At 43.9% G+C, this 11059-nt stretch overlaps 1 protein-coding gene across 1 annotated transcript in view; it reads right to left on the reverse strand.

The window, feature by feature from the left end:
- Positions 1-10600, reverse strand: part of LOC311242770 (alpha-1,3-mannosyl-glycoprotein 4-beta-N-acetylglucosaminyltransferase B-like) — a 66839-nt gene extending 56239 nt beyond the window's left edge. Inside the window, exon 1 of the mRNA XM_084331801.1 lies at positions 10440-10600. Coding sequence (XP_084187927.1) covers positions 10440-10530 — 91 coding nt within the window. The 5' untranslated portion in view covers positions 10531-10600. The remainder of the gene's footprint in view (positions 1-10439) is intronic.
- Between the last annotated feature and the right edge of the window lie 459 nt (positions 10601-11059).

Genomic DNA, 11059 nt, shown 5'->3' on the forward strand with positions numbered 1-11059 from the left:
CATCCTTCCGAGTACTGCCCATAAATAAGACCATTCCAACCTATCAAAAGCTTTCATCGCATCCAAGGATAATAAAGCTGTAGGTGGAATGGCATCCTTGCTGGCGTCTAATACATGTAGTAACCGTCTTATATTATCCGTGATCAGGCGGCCTTTTATGAAGCCAGTCTGATCAGGATGAACTAAATATGTCATATGCTTTTGAAGTCTGATGGCTACTACCTTAGCATACATAAGGTATTATTTTTTTAACATTTAAATATCAACATTATCTGGCAATCCTCAGTAAATACTATCAAACTCATGTCATCTGGTATCACACACACACACACACACAGGCCATCGGGAGCACCGGGAGTTTTCCCGGTGGCCTGGCCTGCACAGATAAAAAAAAATTATATAAAAAAATAAAAATAAAATTAAAAAAATTGATTATAATTTTTTTATTTATTTTTGCCAGGCCATTGTTTCTAGTTGTGGCGGCGGCGCGGCGCGATAGTTAGATAACCTAGGTGGGTGGGGAATAACCAGGATTTCACTGTCTGCGACAGAGTTGGAGAACTATCTGACTCTCTCCCTCACGCGGATCACACACACACACACACACAATGGAGCCGTGCTGCCGCTTGTGATTGGTGGAGGCGGGACCAGGCGATACAACTGATTGACAGCGGAGGCGGCGAATGGAATGGCAGACGGCACTCAGATGCAGAATAACAGCCAGGCAATGAGCCAGGTAGTGAGGGACTCGGGAGAGATACAGTAGAGCGAAAGTCAATTAACGTTGATGTCAAGATGGACAGTGGAAGAAAGAGAAAGGGTGGAGGAGAGAGAGAAAGGGTGGAGGAGAGAGGGATAAAACAAAGAAAAAGAAAGGCCCTTACAGGAGAGAGTGGTTAACTGTATTATAATAGTAAATAGAAAAATATGTTGTGCTCTTGCTTTTTTCTTTTTGAAGGTGGAGAGAGTAGCATTGCTAGTGCCACAACAGTTTTATTTGAGGTCCATAACAGTACATTGTACTAAGCAATTGTTGGCTCATTAGTTTGTGATTCACATGCACTAAAATTCACCAGAATGCAGGAAATTAAGTCTTTGTAACAAAAGATTTCCTGGTGGGGGACCCCCAGACCCCCCGCTTAAAAAGTGGCCTGATTGGGGCTATATTTCGTGCTATATCTCCCGGTATGAATTATTTCCCCAGTCCGGCCCTGCACACACTCACACACACACACACACACACACACACACACACACAGTGAGAATGCTATTCATCGACACAGCTCAGCATTCAATACCATAGTCCCCTCCAAACTCATAGCCAAGCTCAGGGACCTGGGCTTGAACTATGACCTCTGCCAGTGGGTCTTGGACTTCCTGACAGGAAGACCCCAGGTGGTGAGAGCAGGCAACTACACCTCCTCATCCATCACTCTCAACACAGGGGCCCCCCAGGGCTGTGTTCTGAGCCCCCTCCTCTACTCGCTGTACACACATGACTGTGTGGTACAGTGGAACAACGACACAATTATCAAGTTTGCTGACGACACAGTCGTGGTGGGCCTGATCTCTGCAAACGACGAGAGGGCCTACCTGGAAGAGGTAGAGGACCTGGCGTGGTGGTGTCGGGAGAACAGCCTCTCCCTGAATGTCAGCAAAACTAAAGAGATGATTGTGGAGTTTAGGAAATCGGGGGCCAGGGACTACAGCCCCCTCAGTATCGACGGGGCACTGGTCGAGAGACTGAACAGTTTTAAGTACCTCGGAGTCCACATATCCGAGGACTTGACATGGACCACACACATTGACAGTGTAGTGAAGAAGGCACGGCAACGCCTCTACTTCAAAGTAGTAGGAAGTTCAAAGTGAGTCAGAAGATCCTTAATAATAATAATAATAATAATGGATTGGATTTATATAGCGCTCTTCGTGACACCCCAGTGACCCCAGAGCGCTTACTGAGTCCATTATTCGTTCATACACAGTCATACCGGTGGTGGTAAGCTGCAATTGCTTAAGAACTTCTACTCGTGCACAATAGAGAGCATCCTGACTGGTAACATCACCTCCTGGTTTGGGAATAGCGCAGACTACAGAGAGTGGCCCGTTCAGCCGAACGCACAATTGGAGGTGGGCTTCCCACTCTCCAGGACATTTATAACAAGCGTTGCAGGGCCAAGGCTAAGAGAATAATCAAAGACTCTAGTCACCCAAACAACTGCCTCTTTGAACTGCTGCGGTCAGGCAAGCGCTACCGGAGTCTCATGGCCAGTACAGAGAGACTCAGAAGGAGCTTATATCCCCTTCTATCAGGATGCTCAATGACAATGACCCTCATTCATGAAGCGATATAAGAACAGATTTCGTTCTTAACTAGCATTTCCTCTTATTTTGTTCTTACCTGGGATTCAGCAATGTTTTCTTATTGTTGCTTTTCTCTCAGGCAAGACCAAATTCTAAGAGTGGTCGAGAGCACTCTTACCCAGATAAGAAACTCTTACCCAGATGAGAAACATTTAAAAAAAAGCCTACCATTCATAATAATAATAATACATAAGATTTATATAGCGCTTTTCCTAATTCTCAAGACACTTTACAAAACAAACAATATAATACAATACAGTTTTAGTAGATAAAATAAAAAAATATATATAAAATTGTGAGAGAGGAAGGAGTTCATGGGTTAAAAGCAAACCATTGGTCAATTGCCCCCAAATACAGTACCCCCAAATACGACTTTATAAACCCAGAACTTTTCAATAATTATTATTATAACTTATTGCATGCGTTCTGCTTCTGAAATGGATTATATATTGCTGTAACAACAGTTAGATGCTGGCTGCCCATATATATATATAGGTTCGGAAATACCGGATCTGTCACCTGTCATCTCTCTCTGAAAGGAGAGAGCATAGGATCAGTGGCATATATATATATCAGTATACTGCACGATTGGTTCTTGACAAGCGCGCAGCCAGTCGTTCAGTATTGACAAAGCCTACTTTGATGGAACGATTTATTTTGCACTATAGTACGTATACGTATAAGTACAAGTATAAGTCTTTATTTGTCATCAGATTAACACACACACACATGCGATGAGCGACCCACAGGAACACACACATGCACTGAGTCGCAAGTCGTGAGACGTGTGTGTGTGTGTCATTTTGAGATCAGTCGCAAATCGCTTCCTGTTGAATATATCAGACAGGGATCAGATGCCGAACCACGGCTGTTTTACACACGCCTCATTCGCCTTATAAGGAGATGGTGGGTGTGTCTGTATGCAAATGAATTTAGCGCGAACACGCTTTTGAGTTTAAGAATGAGTGGGATTCATCATGCAAATCTCCTGGGTAAGCACAGATTTCAACGTTAAGAATGGCTTGATGTAGGCGGTTAGGTGGCCGAGCGGAGATTGCGTTCGTCACCAGCCCCGGAGCTGTGTTCGCCTGTTCGAATCCAGCTCACAGCTCCGGGGTTGTCACCAGCTTGGCTGGCCGTCTGCACTAATACAATGGACCTGTCTCAAAACCCTGCCCTCTTTTCTTGATCCTCCAATCACAGCTGTCGCTTACCTCTGACTTCCTCGTACAAACTTTGTTTGTACGAGGAAGTCAGAGGTAAGCGACAGCTGTGATTGGAGGATCAAGAAAAGGGGCAGGGTTTGAGACAGGGCTGTATTAGAGGGTGGGAGAAGCTGGCGGGGTGGGTCCGGGTCGTTGTAAACAGCGACTCCTACAGTTCGGTCGGGGCGCCTGCTAAGCGCGGATAGGACTCGAGGGGGATAGTGTGGTCCTCCCACACGCTACGCCCTCTCGATGAGAATCCGCGCTGCCAGGTGAAAAGAAGCGGTGATTGGCTGGACGTGTGTCGGAGGAAGCACGTGGTAGCATCCACTCTCCCAGATGATCTGACTGTGGGGGGTAAGTGCGCAGCGACCAGGAAGGGACTGGGAATTGGCATACGACTAACATTGGGATGGGAGAAAATCGGAGGAAAATGGAGGGGGAAAAAGACAAATAATAAAAAAAAAAAAAGAATGGCTTGATGAATGTGGCAGTGGTTTTTCTTATTGTTCTCTTAACACTTTCAGTGCCCAGCAGCGGGCGCACATTTAGTGCTTGAATGCCCACCATCCACTTCAATGTTAGCATTAATATCACCTAATCTATGTTTTTAATTAATGTGTCTAATCTGCCCGTCGCTTATCAATGACTCATTTTCCAGTCAACATTGTCGAAGCGGATTTTTTTTTTATCGGTTCATTTCCGTTTTATAGCATTTTGAAAAGCCCTCGTTTTCAAGGGGGAAAAAAATTATCTGTGATAAACGCCCTGTACTGTAATATTCTAGAACGTTGTAATTTTTCGGCCTATTTATGAATCGTTTTCAAATAAACGCTAGATTATCGATAGTATATGTGTATGTATGCACGCTGGTGCCGCAAGCTGAAAATCGATTCTCTTAGTTCCTGATCGCTCGCACAGTCAAACAGCCATATCACACATAGGGGAAAAGCTTATATCTCCGTGAAAACAGGTCTGATTATCCTAAGACTGGTCAAATAGATTCCTTACCTGAGATCAGATGGTATCCAAAAAGATTATTCCAATTCCTGATCGCCATTCCAAAAATTGATCCTTTTATTGGTCCAATGCTACGTACTTCTTAATAACTTTTTTTTTTTTTTTTTACACTTACTTTTTTTTTTTTACTGTATGAAGCACAATCTCAGGGGCTCATACAGAAACAAGCATTTCATCATAAAGTATTCTGTATTTTATTATGACAAATAATAAACAAACTTGAAACTTTTGTTTCAGATACAAGTATATTAGGTATGGGCAGACAGATGGCCAAGTAGGTTACTTCTCAGAGATCCTTTTTTAAAACCAGTGGATTCTTAGGAGACATATTTTAGTCCTTTTCAACAAGTTATTATAGGTGCATGAGCCTGTGCTGTTGAACGAAATTCAGATCAAACTAGACGTTGCAGATCAAAGATCTCTTCACACGCACATAATGCACGCCGATTATGGCTGCAATTCTGAAAGGCTAGTTTCAAGATGTCTTGTCACAGCTGAAGTGCGGAAACAGTACTATGTACATATTTCACATAAGTAACCTTTCACATTTCACATAACCTCTTACTCTGTGTAAAACAAAAATTACTAGTTTAACTACATTTTACATTTACATTTACATTTAGTCATTTAGCTGACGCTTTTATCCAAAGCGACTTACATGTTCTGTACGACAAGCCATCAGGAAGGGCACAACTCTATCAGCTGAGCAACAATGTTCATCAAAGTGTTGAGTGCTACAGTGTAGGTTAGTTTATTAGGACAAGTGCATGACAGTACGGTTAGTTAGGGTTAGATTTAATGCAAGGATCTTCGATGTTCTAGAATGTTCCGCTATGACTTCATTGCAATAGTTGAGTGGTAGTTTAACTACATTCAACAGCTAATTCATGTGCAGATGATAATGGAGGTGAAAGAGAGCCATTTCAATTCAGCCATCTAAACAAAACCATACAAACACACACACATCTGATTTTTTTTATACTTGTTGTTTATCTTATTCTTTTCTTAACCTTGTCTTTTAACTGCCTTGCTTACTGGGCATACTCACTACTCATACGTTTACATTGTTTGTCTTGTTTTTAACTCTACTGACACTTTTGTCAAGATCATTGTTTTAATCTTGACTGTTCTGTTTTTATGCCCTGTAAGGTGACCTTGGGTGTTTTGAAAGGCGCCTCCAAATAAAATGTATTATTATTATTACTCTGTTATCAGAGGCCACGGCAGTGACAGCCCTGGCCAAACAGAGGCCAATTTTGAATAGAGTCCTTTCGTTGGCAAAGCAGGCCAGTTACAACCCCAATGACGGGACTGGGGTGTCGGGCCAATACAGTAGGGAGTTGGCCTGCTCTGCCTCCCTACAATTAACGGTGCCTGGTCCCGGGCGTTACAACGCTGTCTTGGGGACCGGCACGTCCTGGTCTGTCTGAACAGCATAACAGCGTTTATGTGGTCAGACAGGAGGGAGTACGTCTCCGCCAGGTACACCAGTCACACGGCATACCGGACGTACCCCCCGCCTGGTACACCAGTTATAGAGGGGCGGCTACTTCAGGGACTCAGGACTCATCCTGAACCCCACCTAGTCCTACCAGTCAACGATTTGTTAGAATGTGGAACTCAGTGGTCCTGATGAAGGGGAGGTGGTGTCACAAACAACGCCTGGGGAGGACACATATGCCGCGGCTTCGTTGTCCTCACCAGGTCCCTTTGGTCGGGTTCCAGCTCATGGACCTGACAGAGAGCCCGAGAGAACCTCCTCTGCATCCTGTCGCTAGGTAACGGGCGGGATGCGTGGTGAGGTAGACGCGGGAAGTGGCGTATGTGGTGTGAGGCTGAGGGTCTGGACCCGGTGTCATGTCCCCTGAACTCGGTTCTGTCCTCCCTCCAGTCTATCTTTGATAGGCTCGCGGCCTCGACAGTGAAAGTATATGCCACAGCTATATCTTCATGTCATGTAGGCTTTGAGGGTAAACCATTATTCAGCCACCCTCTCGTGAGACGTTTCCTGCCGGGCGCACAGCGCCTCAAGCCTGTTAAACGTACTTTGTCTGTCCCCAAGCTGGGACCTCCAACTAGTCCTGGTAAGACTATTGGGGGCCCCGTTTGAACCTCTTGAGCAGGTGCTGTTGGATCGGCTGTCTTTCAAGACGGCGTTTCTTCTGGCCATCACCTCCGCTAAACGTGTGGGTGAATTATGCACTCTTTCGGTTTGGCCCGAGTGTCTGTCTATACAGGGAGATAATAGCAGCGTTACTCTGAGGCCCAATCCAGCCTTTGTGCCAAAAAATATCCGGAGCTCTTATCGCTCCAGGGATATTGTTCTAAGGGTTTTTCACCCCCTCACGCAGCCTTCACCTGTTGTGTCCTGTTTGTGCGCTTGCGGTATACGACACAAGTTTGTATTGCTCTGGAAACAATTTGGAACAGCTCCTGAATGTAGTGGAGAAGGAACTGAGATCACTAAAAAAGTGGTTTGACATAAATAAGTTGTCAGTGAATCTAAACAAAACGAACCATCATTTTGGCAGTCGAAAAACTAATAATCAGGTTAAACTAATGATTGATGATGTTGAAATTGAACGTGTGTATGAAAATACATTTTTGGGAGTGACAATTGATGAGAAATTAAACTGGAAATCACATAAAAAACGTAAAAAGAAATTACTCAAATATAAGGTGATACATAAATATAAAACCTCATTATTATCCTAGTTATATTTGATCTATAACATAGCTGTGTTCAAATAGTGACAAAGGGAAAAAGAAAAACATATAAAAAAAGAAAAAAAGTATTATTATTAAAATATGTCTTTTTTTTGTGTGTGTAAATAGTATGTAAAAAGGGTAGGCAATTATAAGCCTCAGCTTCAGCCTACACGTTTTCGGTAATTTAATTTTTTTTAATTTTTTGGAAGTTCTACTACTATGCTTTGTAAAAAAAAAAGACGGAAATAAAATACATTTACGCACACAGGACCTCAGGGCTACCAGTCAACTATTTGTCTGTTACGGTGGCCCTAACACGGGTAAGGCGCTGTCCAAACAACACCTGTCACATTGGTTGTGCGAGGGCATTGCCCTCTGCTACACCTTGGCTGGACAGGTTCCCCCCTCGGGCGTCAGGGCAGACTCCACCCGTGGAGTGGCAGCCTCTGCTGCCCTGCTTGGGGGGTCTCAGTGGAGGATGTCTGCGCTGCGGCCTCATGGTCCTCCCCGGGCCCTTTTGTCAGGTTTTATCTCATGGACATGACAGAGCTCTGTCTCCCATGCAGTCCTGAGTACCGGGACTTCTCCTGCATCCCGCCACCAGGTGGGCTAGCAGGAGTGTGTGGTGATGTGGACCGTGGGGTGATTACACACGGTTCCACTCATGTATTACGCATAATGGATCGGAGTCCTATCTTCCCGCTCCTCGTTAGGACGAGCGGGGGGATATGACCCTCCTCCCCGCCTTGATGGTCGTAAGGGACCTCAGGGGCTGCATCCATCAGTGGCTACGCGTCCCGCTTCCCCTTTAGTTCCCAAAGGTAGAGCGAAACGTGAAGACCAGCTATATGAAATATAACAAAGGTTATCCTATAACCCTAGTTATATGAATACTGGCTGAGCGTTTCGCTTTCAAGCCCTGATGACCCTTGGCTGTTTTTCTCACGTGAAATTCAGACTCGGAAGGAGGAAGTATGGGCCCCGCCCCGGGATTTATGGGACCCGGGGTTGCCGTGGCTGTAGATGTAAAGGTGCAGGTGGACGTTTTTTCAGCGGGCACGTTAGGTGCTATGAGCAAAGAATATAATCCCAAAGGTAGAGTGAAACGCTCAGCCAGTATTCATATAACTAGGGTTATAGGATAACCTTCGTTTGGATGTAATCTTTCATCATCATCAATTTTTTTAAGAGTTATTCAAGTTATTCAAGAACAAGTTACAGGTTGAAAAAACCCTCAGCTCAGAACTAGGCAAAATCTGCATATGGCTCGCTGATAACAAACTATCATTACACATGGGCAAAACAGAGTCCATTCTCTTCGGTTCAAATAACAAACTCAGCAAGTCCGACGGCTTCTCAGTTACAGTGGGTGACAATATTGTCACAAGGAAAGAAAATATTACCTACCTGGGTTCCATCCTAGAGGCAAATCTTTCCTGTGACAAAATGGCATCCAATGTAATAAAAAAAGTCAACCAACGAACTCGATTCTTGTACCGGATCTCCTCACTGGTAAACAAGAATACCCTGAAGACTCTGGCAGGAGCACTCATTCAAGGGTACTACGACTATGCTTGCACCTCATGGTACCAAAGCACCTCAAAGGCGCTAAAAACAAAATTACAAACATCTCAAAACAAACTGGTCAGACTACTGCTTGACCTTACTCCTAGAACCCACCTCACCCCTGCCCACTTTGACAACCTAGGATGGCTTAGAGTAGACGACAGAGTACAGCAACTTGCAATGGGCCTGGTCTACAAGATACACTACACGACCAAGGTACCCATGTACATGTCAAAATACTTCCCAAAGGTCAGTGAATACCACGATCACAACACCAGAGGGAGCTCCACAAATCATGTTAAACCCAGATTCGGCTCAAACAAGGGACTAAACACGTTTCGCAATTATGCCACATCAATGTGGAACGCCCTACCCAAAGCTGTAAAGGAATGTGAATCACTACCCACTTTCAAAAACACTCTCAAAAAACACCTAAGGGAGACTGCAACTCGAAACTGGCCCCTGTAAATGTCCGAACACAACCCCCTCCAATGTACAGTAAATTACCAAGTATGGTCTTGTCAATATTCCAATGTACAGTTTTGTTTGTACAGTTGTACAGTGTCCCCCCCCCACCCCTCCTACCCAACCTCCCCCCCACTCCTACCCAACCCCCCCCCCCCACCCCCCCACCCAACCACCTCCAATGTACAGTCCCCCCCCACCCCCCCCCACCTACCCAATCCAATGTACAGTTTCTACGTCAAATGTATATACTCTTTTTTCTGGACTCTTTTTGTATCACAAACAGTACTGTATTTGCAAATCTGGTATGTCATAAATGTATAGATGTAGCAGTACTGTCTATCTGTATGTCATGTATGTCACATATGTTACGATGAATTGAAAATGGGGGACCCTGATGTAAACAAGACGAAAGTCTTTCTCTGGTCTGCATCCCCTTAACAATTGTATGTATTGAGCTGTACTGTACTGTACCCATTCTGCAATCTGTTAATAAAGTTTTCAATCAATCAATCAATCAATTCAGATTTAGATTAACTACATTTCATTGTTAAGTAACTAGTAGTTCGGTAAATTACAGTTTTAGAGTAGTTTCCACAACACTGCCAGCCAGGGTCCATGATCACCTTATACACGAAGAAAGGTTTAACTTAATAATTAATACATTTACCCTACTTCTCAATGAGATGAGATTATGTAGCCTATGATGAGAATAATTGTTTGTTTCCAATCTCCTCACTGTTACTATCATGTATTAGTCACTAAAATTTTATACAAATTCACCAGAAGGTTACTGGCCTATACCGTATCTGGAACTTCAAGTCCTACTGCTTTGAAACATTTTGCAAGTCGTGGCCACTCCATATTTTGTGCACTATATATTTACACACGCACCTAATTTATAATATTAATATAAATCTGAAAATCAGTAGGAGTGGCCTGGGCATAGACGTAGACTAGTTCAATAAATACAGCCTGAATAAAACTACACCTAACTTACATATCCCGGGTTCTACGTTCGTTCAAATGTCGCGTCAGCGAGGTTACAACTTCGTATCACCTGCGTCAAATAGCAAGTATGGCTTATTAACCATCACTCCGAGTCCTTACCTCTTCCATTGGGAACCGACGTGAACCAAGTTAGTGACAGAAAACACCCAAAAGCCAGGAGACATCCAAGTTTGAGAGGATTACACCTCATTTCATCTCATTTCTCACAAGCGTGTCCGTGATACTGTATGTGTTGACACCGTGCCGCTGTTACCGACGAGTCGTGCAGGTAGCCAGCAGGTGTGTGGATGTGCCAAAGGTTGCGCGTCATGCATACATGTATGTATAGTATTCAGACGCGCCGGTAAACACAACTGTCATTGACTTCGTTGTCACTTCGTTAGAAGTCTGCTGAGGTGCTTCTGTTCGTCAACTTCGTTAGTCTTTGGCTTGTGTAGGTGCACAAGACATATCTCATAACACTTTACTTTTAAACCACAAAACAGTATGTTTAAGTATAATGCGACGTACACGGTGTTGTCACTGACGCCATCTGTCGGTTAACTGAAACATTTTGGGGGACCCTGATGTAAACAAGACGAAAGTCTTTCTCTGGTCTGCATCGCCTTAACAATTGTATGTATTGAGCTGTACTGTCTGCCCATTCTGCAATCTGTTAATAAAGTTTTCATTCATTCATTCATTTTATTTGGACCATTTCTATATGGTCCTAAAAATCT

This window comes from Notolepis coatsorum, assembly GCF_963971535.1.
Source record: "Notolepis coatsorum genome assembly, chromosome: 16".
NCBI classification, from domain to species: domain Eukaryota; kingdom Metazoa; phylum Chordata; class Actinopteri; order Aulopiformes; family Paralepididae; genus Notolepis; species Notolepis coatsorum.